The following is a 16,576-nucleotide window of genomic DNA, read 5'->3' on the forward strand; positions in this document are numbered from 1 at the left end:
CATGCTATATGAATTGTTTTTAAGTGGACACAGGGACAAGACATATCTTGTTACTGACATGGAGGCACTGATTGCTTGTCTAATTGTTGGAATTTTGTCTGTGAAGAAGGAAGCAAATTCATTGCAGGCCCTGGTTGATAGAAGTTCAGAGGCTACAGACACAGGAGGGTTGGTTAGCCTGTCGACAGTAGCAAACAAGGCACGTGCATTATTAGTGTTTTTGGTGATGATGTCAGAGAAGAAGGACCGCCTTGCATTTCTCAGTTCTAAATTATAAATGCGAAGTCTCTCTTTATAGATGTCATAATGAACCTGGAGATTTGTTTTCCGCCACCTGCGTTCAGCTTTTCGACACTCTCTTTTTTGAGTTCTAACCAGCGTGGCATTTCTCCATGTAGATCTTCTCTTACCAGAGACCACCTTCACCTTGGCTGGTGCAATGGCATCAATAACATTCGTATTTTTAGAACTGAAATTATCTACAAGCTCATTCACCGAGACCCGTGAGGGGGCGGGTGTCGAGGAGAAAGCCTCAATAAATTTTTCACTAGTGTTTTCAGTGATATGCTGTTTTGTGATTACATCCGTTTGTACATTTGTGTGCACGCAGATAGCGCTCTCAAAGAAAACACAGGAATGATCAGAGAGAGCAACATCAGTCACCACAACCTTGGAAATGTGCCCCTTATTGTGTGTGGGCTCCGTCACATGTTGGGTCAGTCCATAATTATCAAGAACACAACACAGTTCTTTAGTCCTTCTGTCCTGGGGGTTGTCAACATGGATGTTAAAATCACCAACAATAACCACACAGTCAAAGTCAATACAGATTATAGACAGCAGTTCACCAAAGTCATCAAAAAAAGTTTGCACAGTATTTAGGGGGCCTGTAGATATTTAGGAAAATAGCTTGAGAAGAGGAATTCAGCTGAAGAGCCACATATTCAAAAGAAGCAAATTTTCCCATAAGACATCTTTTTGCATTGGTGGGAGTCATTAAACAAAATGGCAACTCCACCTCCTCTCTTATGCACTCTAGCTTCACTCATGAAACTGAAGTTGTGAGGGGTAGACTCAATAAAGACAGCTGCACTGTTATCTTGGTCCAACCAAGTTTCAGTTAAAAACATGAAATTGTTATTGTGAGTAATTATAAAATCATTGATTAAAAATGTTTTTCAAAAAGAAGACCTAACGTTTAACAAAGCTAATTTTAGTGTGTTAAAAACATTATCTGGCCCACTTTTTTCGACAGGCTGCGGCTGACGAGGAATTAATACTAAATTTGCAGGATATGTTGAGTGCTTCCTGTTTCTTAACACATTCACCGTGCTTTTTCTGTTACCTATCAAGACAGGGATGGAGAAGACTACCAGCACACTTTTCCTTGTAGCCTGGACCCAGCACATATCAGACAGACCTTTCTGGGCTTCTTCGCCATTGCGAAGCGGGAAGGCGGGTTGTGCGCTGTATTTGTGACACATGTGTCAAACCTGGAGGACTTAGAACCAGTGGTGGAGGTGAACGGTGAGGGGGGTTTAGGGTGGAGAAAATGGGAGTGGAGCGAGGGAAGGTGCGGGGAGTAAATTTGGTCCCAGCTCTAACCAGGTCTTCCATGTGATCAGTGAAGTCCAACAGGGGGGAGAGGGGAGAAAGGGTGTCTGGAGATAAGGGTGACCTAGATGGGGATTGGGGGGGTAGAGATGGTGAATCCTCACTGTTGGTTTTCAGTGAGGGAGGTGGAGGCTCTTCCTTTTGGCTCAGTTGTCTCCCGTGATCAGAGCTCTCTTCCGGAGGTGGCTCTCCTTCAAGGTTTCTGCCGTGTTGTGTTATGTCTTCTTCTTGTTTAGATTCCTCTTGTCTCGTGTCCTTGGCAGAGGGAACAGATGAGTGACGCAGAAAGTAAAACAGGTTGGAGCTGAACAATGTTACTCCTGACTTGTTAAGGCGAAGTCCATCTGCCTTAAAAAGATGTCTGCGGTCCCACAGAAAGTAAAAGTTTTCGATGAAATGCATTGAATGCACAGTACATGCTGTTGAGAGCCACGTGTTCAATACCATCAGTCTGCTGAATCTCTCAGCTGTACTTCGGATTGGCGGTATAGGGCCACTAATAAACACCTCAGCATTCAGAGAGCTGACTGTGTTCAACAGATTATTAAAATCCTCTTTCAAGACTTTAGACTGTTGCTTCACAAATTCATTGGTCCCGATGTTCAGTATGATGTTTTTCACAGTAGGATGTTCAGCCACGATATGCAGGATTCTTTCTGCCAAGTCAGACACCATATCCTTCGGAAAGCAGAGTATTTTGGTGTTCTTACTGCACATGCTTCTTACATTGTTTACAGCAGCGTCACCCACAATCAGAGTTTGAGGCCCAGTCGTTAGCTTTCCCTGCAGCTTTTTACTTTCTGATTTACTCTCAGTCCTTACCCTTATGTGTGAGCATGGGATGTTATCCAGGTCATCAGACGGAGATCCAGGGTCCTGCAATAGTGGCAAAAATCTGTTCTGCTGTTACACACTCGGTTGTTGGGGAGGTTTGTTGCTAACTCTCCCTTTCGCAGCTGTCCACAGCTGTGTCCCACTAAGAACAGGGGTTGAAGAGGCGCTCTGCCTGGACAAATCTCTGGGCGCTGGGTTCTGCCTGTTACTTGTCCTCCCATTTCCCCAGGAAATGATTTACTCTTAGGCTTTGCACCAACAGCGTTCCAAGGAGGACTCCCACTTTCAGATTTATTACCCAGAACACAGGCCTCCTGCTTCTTGGTAGTCTTGTTGGTGCTAATTAGCCGTGTGTTAGCATGCTCCTGTCCACTGTTTTGGGTCCACGGTAAGTCCATTCACCTCCACATTCACTTCTAACCTGTGGATCTTGGTTTCCAGCACTGCAATTTTCTGTAGAAGTTTGCAGAAGTCGTCCGTGGAGAAGGGAGGCATCTTTTTGCTAATTAGCATTAACTATAACTCCAGTCACTGCAGTACAGGCCAGTGCTATTGATAGGCTGCACTCGCGTAGCACTAAGATCACAAAAGTTTTTAAATTATGGCAAGAGCCAACTTTATCTGACAGTCCCAGTGATTTAAAAGTATCCAGGAGCTGCTGATTTCTAGCAGAAAAAAGAGTTTCAGCAAAAGAATGCAAGCAGAGGCAAGAGCAAGCAGCAAAGCGTTTGCACTGTAAGAAAGCAGGAAGCAGCAAGGCTGACTCTAGCCTACTAATCAGCTCTAAACCTAAACTAAATTATAACTCATTTCAAAGCCTTGTTCTTAGTCTTTCACACCCAAGTTGGAAATCACTGCAACCAATTCTCTTCGTTATAGTGTACCGAGCACCTGGTCTGTACTCTGAATTCTTATCTGAATTTGCGTTTGAGTTTTTGTCAACTTTAGTCCTTAAAACGAACAAAATTATTATTGTAGGGGATTTTAATATTCACGTGGACGTTGAGAATGACAGCTTCAGTACTGCGTTTATCTCTCTGTTAGATTCCAATGGCTTCTCTCAGAGTGTTCATGAACCGACTCACTGTTTTAACCACACCCTCGACCTTGTTTTGGTGTATGGTATTGAAATTGAACATTTAGTGGTGTTCCCACAGAATCCCTCTTTATCCGACCACTGTTTGATAACTTTTGAGTTTGTATTGCTGAACTACACGCCATTGGGCAAAAATTTCTATACAAGCTGTCTGTCTGATAGTGCTGTAGCAAACAAAATAACGGTGGATGCTAATTTCAGTCCCTCCCAAATCGATCATCTTGTTGATAGTGCTGCAGGCTCGCTGCGAATGACACTCGACTCTGTTGCCCCTCTAAACAAGAAAATACTAAAACAAAGACGGTTAGCTCCATGGTATAATACTGAAACTCACAAATTAAAGCAAATATCGCAGAAACTTGAGAAATATTGGCATTCCACCAAACTGGAAAATTCTCGTTAAATTTGGCAAGATAGTCTTAAAACTTATAGGAAGGCCCTCCGTAATGCCAGAGCAGCGTACTACTCGTCATTAATAGAGGAAAATAGGAACAACCCCAGGTTTCTTTTCAGCACTGTAGCCAGGCTGACAGAGAGTCACAGCTCTATTGAGCCAAGTATTCCCATAGCTCTCAGTAATTACGACTTCATGAGCTTCTTTAATGATAAAATTCTAACTATTAGAAACAAAATTCACCAAGACCTGCCCTCAACTGGCACCGACTTATCTCTAAACTCAGGAACCTTAGAAACGGCTGTAGAACCAGATATATGTTTAGACTGCTTTGCTTCCCTCAATCTTTACCAACTAACTTCAATAATTTCTTCACCTAAACCATCAACCTGCCTCTTAGACCCCATCCCGACTAGGCTGCTTAAAGAAGTTTCAAACAGATCTTAGCATGTACAGTCAAGTTAGAACAACTTCCTGTATCACGGCAAAGCGTGGAACTTCGCTGCCACGCCACCGAGTTAACCGAAAACTGTAAAAAAGTTTTACAGAATTGACTCATCAATGTGTTTTCTGGGACAGAAACATCTGCACAGAAATTTGGTGCAGAAGTGAGCATATATGTTGACACGCCACGGGCAAACTGGTCGACTGATAATAACCGGGTTTTTTTGCTGCGCCTGAATTATGTGCAAAGTTTGGTGCCTTTTCGAGTGCTTGGGCCCTAATTATTGATTAATTAATTCATCATAATACGATTAATTGCTTAAAAGTTATGTTAATGTTGTCTGCTGCTTATATGAGTCCAGCTTGTCTCACCCTTCTCAGTGTAGTCTGTAGACACTCACTGGCCACTTTGTTAGGGTGCCTTCAGAACTGCCTTAATTCTTTGTGGCATACTTTCAAATAGGTGTTGAAATTATTCCTCTGAGACGTTGGTCCATATTGACATGATAGCATCACGTAGTTGCTGCAGATTTGTCGGCTGCACATCCATGATGCAAATCTCCCTTTTTACCACATCCCAAAGGTGCTCTGTTGGATTGAGATCTAGTGACTGTGGAGGCCGTTAGAGTAGAGTGAACTCATTGTCATGTTTTGCGACATGGTGCATTATCCTGCTGGAAGTAGCCATCAGAAGCTGGATACACTGTGGTCATAAGGGGATGGACATGGTCAGCAACAATACTAGGTAGGCTGCCGTATTTAAACGATGCTCAGTTGGTACTAAGGGGCCCAAAGTGTGCCAAGAAAATATCCCCCACACTATTACACCACCACCAACAGCCTGAACTGTTGATAAAAGGCAGGATGGATCCATGCTTTCATGTTGTTTACACCAAATTCTGACCCTATCATCTGAATGTCTCAGCTGAAATTGAGACTCATCAGACCAGGCAACTTTTTTCCAGTCTTCTATTTTCCAGTGTTGGTGAGCATGTGTGAATTATAGCCTCAGTTTCCTGTTCTTAGCTGACAGGAGTGGCACCCGATGTGGTCTTTTGCTGCTGTTGCCCATCTGCTTCAAGGTTCAACGTGTTGTGCGTTCAGAGATGGTGTTCTGCACACCTTGGTTGTAATAAGTGGTTATTAAAATCCGATTTCTTGAGGAAGCTTAAGAAGGCCAAATTTCAACACCAAGTTCTTGTCAGCTTTTACAGAGGAGCAATAGAAAGCATCCTGAAAGGAAACTTCACTAACTGGCATGGGATGTGCACGGCCCAGGACCGGAGGGCTCTGCAGCGGCTGATTAAACTACTCAGAACATCACTGGTACCCATCTCCCAAGCATCCGTGATATTGGTTTGAACTTCAGCAAGTCATACATACCTAAATGCATGAAGTTGCTGCAATATGATTGGCTTATAAGCTATTTGTGTTAACCAGCACAGATGTACCTAATAAAGACTGGGGTGTGAATTGTCATTGTCCTGAGTACCTTCTCCTGAAGCAGGGGCACTGGGTTGCAAATCCTTGCATACAAATTCCCTATTGTTGGTGGCTTTTTCCAAGCTTCTGGCTCCTGAGAATGAGTGTGGTGAAAAGTAGGCAGTCACACGAGGTTGTACAGTTGTCCCTCCGTTGCCTCACCTGGGCTGCAGTGAGAAGCTGAGTCCTCAGATTTGCTTTGGTTGCAGGACAAGATTTTTTGTGCTTTGGTGTCCAGCTTTACTCGCTGGTGTTCTCCTCCATTTTGCTGATATGTAAATGCAGCAGGTCAAGCTGATTGATTAAAGCCCCCTCTGCTGGACCACGAGCTAACTACTTTAAGCTGTGTTGCACTTAAATTTTGAATTCAAACATTACATTGCAGTTAGAATATTTGAATTTCAAATAAAAAGTGGCAGGCCTCATCAGTGAGTATTAGGGCTGAACGATTAATTGCATTTGCAATAATATCGCGATATGATAAAATGAAATTTTCTAATCGCAAAGGCTGGATTACACTCTGGTCACATGACACGCAAAAGTAAAGCAGTCTGCAGAGGAAGTATCATCGTCTGTAGGTAGGCCTACCTGATGATATTATGAGATTATTTAACGCCATGACTTGACTCTCAAATTATCTTTCTCTGAAATTATTATAATTTGATACTTCTTCCCACCACTGCTATTTTGGAAGATGCTGCGCGGTGTCAGTTATTGTGCAAAACTTGCCTTGCTATCTTTGCTAATGTTACCTCACAGGGCAACACTGCTATAATATAATAATAATAATCCTTATTTGTAGAGCACAAAAACAAGTTACAAAGTGCTTTAACAAGTGTAAAGAATAATACAAAAAAACAAAACAAGATAAGAGCATGAAAAATTAATATAAAATTAGTAAAATACAATAAAATAAAAGGGATAAAATAAAGTCAAATAAGATCGGGAAAGGCTCTCCTATAAAAGTATGTTTTAAGAAGGAACTTAAAAGAGTTTACTGACTCAGCCGACCTGATTTCCTCGGGCAGGCTGTTCCAGACCCTCGGGGCTCTGACAGCAAACGCTCTGTCCCCTTTAGTTTTCAGTCGAGACTCTGGAACAGACAACAGACCTCTGCCCGAGGATCTCAAGGTACGTGCTGGTGCGTATGGGACTAAAAGGTCAGAAATATAACAAGGCGAGAGGCCATGAAGAGCTTTTAAAGTGATCAATAGAATTTTAAAGTCAATTCTAAAACATACTGGGAGCCAGTGTAATGAAGCTAAAATAGGAGTAATGTGGTCATATTTCTTTGTTCTGGTTAAAAGCCTGGCAGCTGAGTTCTGGACAGTCTGGAGTCGATCAGTAGATTTTTGGGTTAAACAGGTGAAAAGGCTGTTGCAATAATCCAGGCGTGATGAGACGAAGGCGTGTAAAATGGTCTCGGTGTCCTTAAAAGTTAACATAGATCGAATTTTTGCTATATTTCTAAGTTGATAAAAACATGATTGAACAAGCTTTGTGGTGTGCTGCTCGAAATTTAAATTACTATCAAACCAAACACCAAGGTTCTTTGCCACAGGCTTAATGTGATTTACTAGGGAACCAGCAGATGGCAGTATTTGATTTACCATCTGCTGAGACCCGATCACCAGGATTTCTGTTTTGTCTGAGTTCAGCTGGAGGAAATTATTTGACATCCATTTTTTAACTTCACAAAGGCAGTTGTTAAGTGAACTCAGCATTCCAGGGTCTGTGGATCTGACGGGCAAGTATATTTGTGTGTCATCAGCATAAATATGAAAAGAAATGCCATGTTTATGGATAATATGTCCAAGGGGAAGCAGATACAAGGAAAACAAAATGGGTCCTAAGACCGACCCCTGAGGCACACCATATTTAACTGGACAGAATGAGGAGACATAGTTGTTTACAGACACGCAAAACTTCCTATTTGACAGGTAGGATGAAAACCATTCTAGGGCAGTACCAGAGATCCCCACCCAGTGCCTCAGTCTGTCTAACATGATGTTGTGATCAATGGTGTCAAAAGCAGCGCTAAGGTCCAGGAGTACCAGGACTGAGCACATGCCTTCATCAGCAGACATTAAAAGGTCATTGGTGACTTTAAGCAGGGCAGTCTCAGTGCTGTGGCACTTCCTAAAACCAGACTGAAACTTTTCAAATATTTTGTTATTTTCCAGTACAGTGAGCAGCTGTTTGGACACAATTCTTTCTAGAATCTTTGCAATAAAAGGCAGTTTTGAAATTGTTCTAAAATTATGTGGGAGGGAGGGATCTAAACCAGGTTTCTTTAAAAGTGGGTCCACGCAAGCTGTTTTAAAATAATCAGGGACACAACCAGTAGATAGGGAGCTGTTGAAAACAGAGATCAAATGGGGCCCAACAGAATCTATTACTTTCAGTAAAAACTTTGTAGGTATTACATCAAGTGGGCTGGAGGACACTCTCATTTGTGATACTGTTTTTAAAAGCTCAGACAAGTGGATGGGATAAAACTGGTTAAAACTCTCTTGTTGCTGGTGAGGACCTCTGAGTAAGAGGCCGCGGGGGTAATACAGGCTCTGATTGACACCACCTTATTGGTAAAATAAGATAAAAACAATTCACAGTCATCATTACTTCCAGCTGAGGCACAAGGAGGGGTTGGGTTTACCAGCTGATCCACAGTCTTAAACAGAAACCTGCGATTGTGTTTATGTGTAGTAATGAGTTCAGAAAAATAGTGTGTTCTCGCATCCTTAACCATGTTATTGTAGTTAATTAATAAATCCTTCAGACTGAGGTGATGGACTTGGAGACTGGATTTTTTCCATCTGCGCTCTGCTTTCCTGCATTCCCTTTTTAGGCTGCGAATGCTGTCATTTATCCAGGGTTGCTTACCAGCTTTAGACGTAGGCCTAACCTTTAGAGGAGCAGTAATATTTAGTGACGACAAGCAGATATGATTGAAGTGATCGACCAGATTGTTGGTGTTGGAATCAGACAGGTGTTGGCTTTGGCTCTGAAAGAATGCGCAAAACTTTGAAACACTTTGTTCATTAAAGATGCGAGAACACACGGAGCTTGGTGAGGCGGCATGAGTAACAGGCGAATCGCAGCTAAAAACAATACATCTGTGGTCAGATATGGTCATGTCCACTAATTCCACAGAGGAAATGCTGACACCCAGGGTAAAAACCAAGTCCAGTGTATGACCACGGTTATGTGTTTGCCCTTTGACATGTTGTTTGAAGTTAAAAGAAGTGGCCATATTTAAAAATCAGTTGCATTAACATTGTTGGGGTCATCAACATGAATATTAAAATCGCCACAAAGAACAATTCTATCATAATTTAAAACCAGAGTAGATAAAAATTCAGGAAGTTCTGATAAAAATCCTCCGGGCGGTTTTGGGGGGCGATAAATTATAACAAATATGATAGGTTGCAGCCCTCCAACTTTAAGAGTGAGAACTTCAAAGGAGTTAAATTCATCACAGCGTACTTGATGACATTTTAAATTTTTCCTATACACGCTCACTAGCCCACCACCACGACCACTGACCCTCGGGTTGACTAAAACAATCATATTGAGGCAGACACAGTTCAGCTAGCTGGCTATAGTCATTCATTTGCAACCAGGATTCAGTTAAAAACATAAAATCTAGATTTGCAGACAAGATAAAATCATTTAAGATAAAAGTCTTACTTGAAAGTGATCTCACATTGAAGAGAGCCATTTTAAATGAGTTTGTTCTGGGTGCTAGAGTTGGTGCAGTTGTCCTAATCCTTAAGAGATTACTAATATTTCTGTGTGGGATGTGCACATTTCGGTTTACTGGTCTATGCGTGATGATGACAGGAATAGAAGTCTTTGGAACAACGCTGGGAGCAGACAGTTTTACATGCCAGCAGGTGGAGACAGTTGTTTGTGGCAGTGAGGCAGAGATCTGTTCAGTGAGCGGTGGTGTGTCCAGGTGTGATGCATGAATGATTAGTCATTCACGTAAGTCATGTGTGGAGGACCGCACCACATGCTGTAACACATAACACACACGATGAGCCCTGCAGGCGGACTGGAGCCAGTTGTGGAGGCCAAGGAGTCTACTGAAGCGGCCAGCACCGCGACCAACTGTGGGAATGGGACCAGAGATAAAAACGGACTTTCCACACTGCTTTAAAAAGTTAAGAAGACGGTTAAAATCTGATTTTGTCAGCTCAGACTGCCGAAGATCTGTGTCATTTGTTCATGGACTATCACTCTTGTGATGGAGGACGGGAGCGATGGCATCAGGTCCTGGAGTTTTTTTAAAATGTCAGCCATGGTGGCACCGGGGAAGCAGTGAGTGGTAGCATTAAAGAAACGGATGTTTCTGGTTATGGAGTCACCAATTATTAGTGTGGTTGGGGAGAAAAGAGCACGAGGAGATGCCGGTTGTGGGGTTCCAGAGCAGGACTGAGCAGAATCTGCTTCAACACTGCGTGCGGACTGAAGATGGAGTGTGTGAGCTGCCGAGTGTTGTGTTGGAGTAGCAGTAACAGACCTGAGAGAAGGGCTATCCAACGGTGCAGGGTAGAGACGGCCTCCGGAGCGTCTGAGCACAGCCTCCTTCAGGATCCTACGTCGGGAAGCGGAGGTTTTTGACCGGGATGACGGCCGGCGATCAGGTCCGGCGGCAGACCGGCGGCCCAGTGCAGGAGATGTAGCCGGTGGAGGAGATGCAACAGTATCGGGAGGCACTGTCCGCCGAAAGAGATCCGTATCAGGGAGACTCGAAGCCGCAGGTGCATCCGCTGGATGGACCGGAGTGTCGTTAGACAAGGCTGCATAGCGGTTGGAGAGGCCGATGGACGGAGGAGAGGCAGCCCCATCCGAGCCTCTCTTGCAGCCACGGACCACCACTTCAGCCCAGGTTGACTGATGCTTCGGAGTCGAGCAGGATGAAAGCCTGGGAAGGCTAGAGGGGTCCGAAAACACGGTGTCCTGGATGTTGGCGGTTGCGCTAAGAGAAACAATCTGTTTGGCTTGTACTGAAGCCACATCCATAAAGCCAGTCAGCAGGGAATCTTTCTCTTTGAGTTCCTCTGAAAGTCGTCGGATGTCTTCCATAAGGTCAGCAATCTTTTTGTTCGCTTTCTTAAGGAGTGTGCAGTCCTCATGGGGCAGAGTTATCTCGGCTAGCATAGTCACCGGAGCTTTGTTGCGATCAGTAGCGTTGATCGCGTTTTTACGGTCATCTAGTTTAAAATCCATGTCGGATGACTAAAATCCTTAACCCACGTAAAACTTAAATAAAGTTAAGTTAAATAAAAAGGATATAAAAAATGTAACGAAAAAGAGTGGATTAAAACTGGATAAGAGTCCGGTTTAAGACGGAGCTTCCGACAGGTGGCTACAGACGCCAACGAGTGCACTTCTAACCTGTATCAGCACTTAAAAAAACACCACAATGCCATGTACGATAGTTGCATGGCTAATAGGCCAAAAACCAGTGTGTCAAATAAGCCAGATACTACCCGACAGGGATTACTGACCTAAATGTTTGAAAGCATAACTCCATATGAACATAACGTTACTTCAAACGACATGTGGAAATGACTCATGAGTTCATCGCGGAAGATAATACATGCATCACCTTATTTCATCAAAACATATAGGCCTGGCTCACAGGAAAGAACAGTGTATGTTTAATCTATCTAATATTTTGTTGGTCATACTAAACACTTATTTATTACTTGTCTATTTTGTATAATACAGAAGATGAAGAGCTTAAAAAATAATTGCATATTAAATCACAATATTGGTAAATAAAATCACTATTAGATTATTTTCCAAAATGGTTCACCCCCAGTGAATAAACAGTGTTCACATGACCACCTCTGACTTCGACAAAGTATTTTTATAGCTGGGCTGTATTGGATTGCAGTTCACTGTACATGTGGAAAGTAGGGGTGTGCGATATGTATTGTCTACGATAATATCTTAATTGTTGTAACGATTTGTGAGCAGACATTATTGAGTAGGTTACGTCCCTCACTTTGCAAAAAACACCTTGTCTGCGCATTCACTGTGTCATGCATGCAGAACACGTGTGCTGGAGTTAAACAAGTCAAAAAATTTATGACTTGAAGTTAAAAATGAGTGAACAACCAATTTAATCATATAAAACACTGACACCACCAGCCTCGCAGTCTTCGCCGATTGAATCGCTAGATATGGATCAGCCTCACTGGCATGGAGGTGGTTTGGCTTTGATAGGACAGATGTTGCTCAAAAGATGTCTGCAAACTGTGCTGAAAATTGGTTGCCGTTATAGACCACAAACTAACCACCGCACAAAATATCAAGAACATCAAAAGCTTTGGGAGTCAGCTGTCCACGACAGACCAGAACCAGCACAGAAACACACCTACAAACACTGCTACACTGATTACACAGAGACGACTTCAGGTGATGCAGTAAGGGGTGAATCAACACCTTATGGTTTTATTATGTCACTCAGCTCAGAGAGCATAATGAGTTGTGGCCGGTGGTAAGGAAATACTGAAAAAGCATTTATACAAATATTTCTGAGGCAGGTGCAGTGCAAAAAAACTTTTTTAGTTCCAACCAGCACATTCAAACTATGGTGTGTAATGAACACTGCAACTTCTAGGGGCACTTGCTTTCGCTTTATACTTAGGGTTTGATTTATTAGACATGTCCACCTTTATACTAAACCAATTCACTTAGGCCTACGTGAATTAGCGACCTCCAGATACAGTAGCTGAAAATGACAGCATTTAGATGAAAAGTGCTTAAAAATGCATGGTGCTCAGAACACGGAACTCTGGGAGACGTCTTGATGAAGATTAGATCACATGTAATTACAATCAATCATTTGTGAGATCTAAGAGATCTATGAGATTCCAAAGACGTGTCTAAAAAGAACGTTAGTAGCTTCCTTAAGAGTCTTGGCTGCCTTTAGAAAACAAAATCAGTGTTGGAATGGAAACTATCCAGAACGGCCACCTTATACTGCTGAACTGCTGTAACAAGGCTCATTCTTCTACCTGTGACTCATGTTTAGTGGCTCCAGCTGAGGTCCATGTGACAGCACTAAAAGCATCATCAGTCCTTTCCTTCAGATAACAGTGTGGGAGCGATGGATTCTGGCTTGTCAACTTCCCTCAGGGCTGTAATTAGCACACATATCGTCTTTTTAACCTGGGAACAAACTGTGTGGCTTAGAAACACTGTACAGGAATGCACAACAGTAAGTGTGTGTGTGTGTTTCGTGTTTATGGATTGAGAGTTTCAGTTGTTTTCCTTTTATGCAATCAGCCTCTAGTGTTTCTTGTAATGTGGAAGAGTCAGACTGCTTTTCACTTCAATTTTATCTTTATAGTGTCAATTTTTAACAGAAGTTATCTCATTGCACTTTTCATATAGAACAGCTCTAGACTGTATTCTTTGTAATATTATTAACAGAGACCCAACAATTGTGACCCTAACCATGGGTCGTCAGTGCGCATATGTAGGCTCAGCGCGCTGAAGAGACTGAGCCCCAGCTTCACTGGTGTTGTGCCGAGTTGTCCTCACCTCGCGCCTCATTTATCACCGTTGATGAACCACGCAAAGAATGTTGTATCGTTTTTAAACAGTGCTTGAAATAGTCCCATGACGTGCATGCAGTTGTCGGCCACACGGCATGCATGCAAAACTCTGCACAAGACCGGTGAATGGCAGGCGCGAGAGAGAAACGGGTCAACAATAAGCCTCAATGTAGCTGGAAATGTGCAGTTTAAGTTACAGTGACTAATAGAGACTGATTAGAGATTAAAGCGGAGCTACCATGTGTAACCCCCTCCCCTGGCTCGCAATCGCCGTGCAAAAACACACATGATTCATCTATCAGTGTCAGTGGACTATAGTCAGGACTTGACCATTCTGATTGGACTATGTAAATCCTTAGTCGGGGGGCAGCCCTAATCGACTCCTTCATCCACTCCTCTAGCCCCACTGGATGAAAATGGAGGCTCTGCTCTTTATTTATCTGTTGCCATTGTAGGTAAGTTAATTCAGACAAAATGTGTGAATTGAGATATATTGTACATCATACATCATACGTGTATTGCAATTTCGCCTAAAAATATCGTAATATTCTATAAGGCCATGTCGCCCAGCCCTGCCTACAAATTTCTAATGATTTGTCAGTCACTGTTAATGCATCCATCTTTGGGGAGGAAGAGGGGGTCGTTGTCATACCTTTTTTATATGCAAGAATGTTTGTTGGTTCGCCTCTATGACACACAGTGTCCATAGTCTGATTAATTTACTTTATTATTTATAAAGCAGGACAGTTAACCTTAGTCTTGTTGTTCTTTGATAACCGCTAATAAATAAAATAGTTTGTATAGGGGAGAGTAAAAATGTACTTAGGGTGAAAAACATTAATGTTGAACCCTGCCTGCCATCTGGAAACTAATGTTTTATTAATGAATAAACCTAAATTAGAATCACTTTCTGTAATAATAAAAAGACTTTTAACATTTAACAGATCGACTCTATTGCACAAAACACACATCTCAGTAAAATGTGTGGATATATTACTTCATCCTCACCTCTGTATTTTGGTATTTTTGGTATTAAACAGAACTTTAGCTTGGTCTAACATTATCATCACTGGACTCTGCGTGACCTACAGTACCAAACGTTGCCCCCACACCCACATCTCAGTCTCTGTCAGTTCAGATACAGTCTTTCTCAAACCACCACCACCACTGCAGCTCGGGACAAAAGTAACCCCCCCCGTGCATACCAGTGATCTCTGCATGTGTGCTTGTGAATGCATTAGTGAACGTCAGGTCGTAAACATCGGTTCCGTGGCCGTGCATCGAGTGTTTGCTTACAAGACCACATCACATGGCAGGGCTGCCAAGAGTAAGTCCACATAGGATTGCCAGTGGTCTCCTTCCATTTGCCACTTCTCCATAGAGGAAGACTTTGGGGATTGGCCATCCTCATGGCAACTGATGTGACCCAGCCAGCCTGCCCTACTAACCACAGTACGGTGGGTGGTTTAGTTGAAAGTTGGTGCAACTTTTAGTAATTAGTAAGTTTGAATATATAGTAAGCTCTACATAAGAAGTTTTGTGTGTAAATTGTGTGATTTTAATCTTCTGAAAAGTGTGTTGTCTCTTCACCTTAAGTAACCTCCTTTCTTCAGCTTTCTATCTTTGCAACATTTGCTCAATGAAAAAAGTTAGAGGAACAACCACACACACACACCTAGATTTATCTTGTACACTAAACATGGAGCACTAAGCTCAAAGCCAAAGCACAGAACTGCTGCATCTTATTAGCTTATTTGTATAATGGAATGTGACAGCAGTCTTGAAGTTGACGTAAAACTGTGCTGGCACTTACTGAAGCAGAGTGTAGGGTATACAGCTGGTAGCAATACTTTTGGAGGGGACTGTGTGTGTAGTGTCTAATGTTGACATGCAGGCCGTCTTCAAATGTGTGTTTTGTCTGACAGCTATGCAGACATGATTTATACAATTAACACAACATCACAATACCAAAGTAAACATTAAAGCTGGGGTAGGAAATTTATTTCAGAAGCATGTTTTGTTTGTTGAAATGTTCTTTATATCCCAACAGCGATCAATAAATCAAATGCTCTGACACAAACATTGCTGTCCCAGGACTGTAAACAGCTAATCATTTCACAACATGCATAGAAATATTGTGTAGAAATCCATTAAATATTCCTCTGATGCCTGAAAGCAGAGGAAGAAGCACTTGAAAAGGTTAATCTTTTTGTAACAAATACACATTGTCTTTCTTTTGAAGCCATCTCATCATCATTTAAGCCCCCTGTCCTGTTCTAATTTTCCGTGCCACAGTCTCATATCATCTCAGGGTCATTCAGTCTACTCTTTTATTCTTTTTCATTCCATCTAGAAGAAAAATCCCTGGCCCTCTGAAAGCCCATCCTGTGCAGGCGGACTGGACTTGGCGGGACAGCAGGACCCCCTGGCTTCTGCGGCCATGTCTGATGGAGAGGTGCTGCCCCCCACAGTCCCCTTTACAAGGGGCTGTAAAGCCAGAGCAAGTCTACCTGTGGGGTGGTCGAGTGGTCAGACAAGAGAGAGGTTGCCTGGTACGTACACACACACACACACACACACACACACTGTAGCGTTAATACCGCTTATTTAAGGCAGCACCAAAAATATGTAGCATAGGCAAAAATACACTTGCACAAAAGAAAAGTGGAGGGATGACACTGAACACGGCTGTCAGAGATTATCAATATTTAAACTAAATAACACAATATAATTGGCACCAGCCTTAGAAAAGGGAAAATGAGGTCATGTAAAGCATGTTTGGGTGAAGTCTGTCCTTGAGTCCTAACAGAGCCTGTTTCATAACCCAGAGGCCTTGTGGACTACTACTTAAGGGAAGGTTTATTCTTTTATCAATCCAAGATACAAAATGTCATCAGCATGCACACTGATCACGCCACAGCTCAAATATACAGTTGAAACCTGAAGTTTACATACACTATATAAAAAGACACATGCTTTTTTCCTCACTGTCTGACATGAAATCAGACACTCATCACTTTTCCTGGTTAATGTCCAGTAGGATTACCAAAATTATTTATATTTGTTAAAAGCCAGAATAATGACTGAAGGATTTATTTAGACAATTTTTTATTACTTTGGTCAAAGTCAGAAGTT

General features: G+C 42.4%; 1 protein-coding gene across 1 annotated transcript in view; it reads left to right on the forward strand.

Annotated features, from left to right (window-relative positions):
* LOC119902937 (sickle tail protein-like) overlaps positions 1–16,576 on the forward strand; it is a 128,306-nt gene that overhangs the window by 21,829 nt on the left and 89,901 nt on the right. The window contains exon 5 of the mRNA XM_038719342.1: positions 15,795–15,993. Coding sequence (XP_038575270.1) covers positions 15,795–15,993 — 199 coding nt within the window. The remainder of the gene's footprint in view (positions 1–15,794; positions 15,994–16,576) is intronic.

This window comes from Micropterus salmoides, unplaced genomic scaffold (genome assembly GCF_014851395.1).
Source record: "Micropterus salmoides isolate LMB-PRFRI ecotype aquatic unplaced genomic scaffold, ASM1485139v1 Ms_hic_scaffold_14, whole genome shotgun sequence".
Classification (NCBI taxonomy): Eukaryota; Metazoa; Chordata; class Actinopteri; order Centrarchiformes; family Centrarchidae; genus Micropterus; species Micropterus salmoides.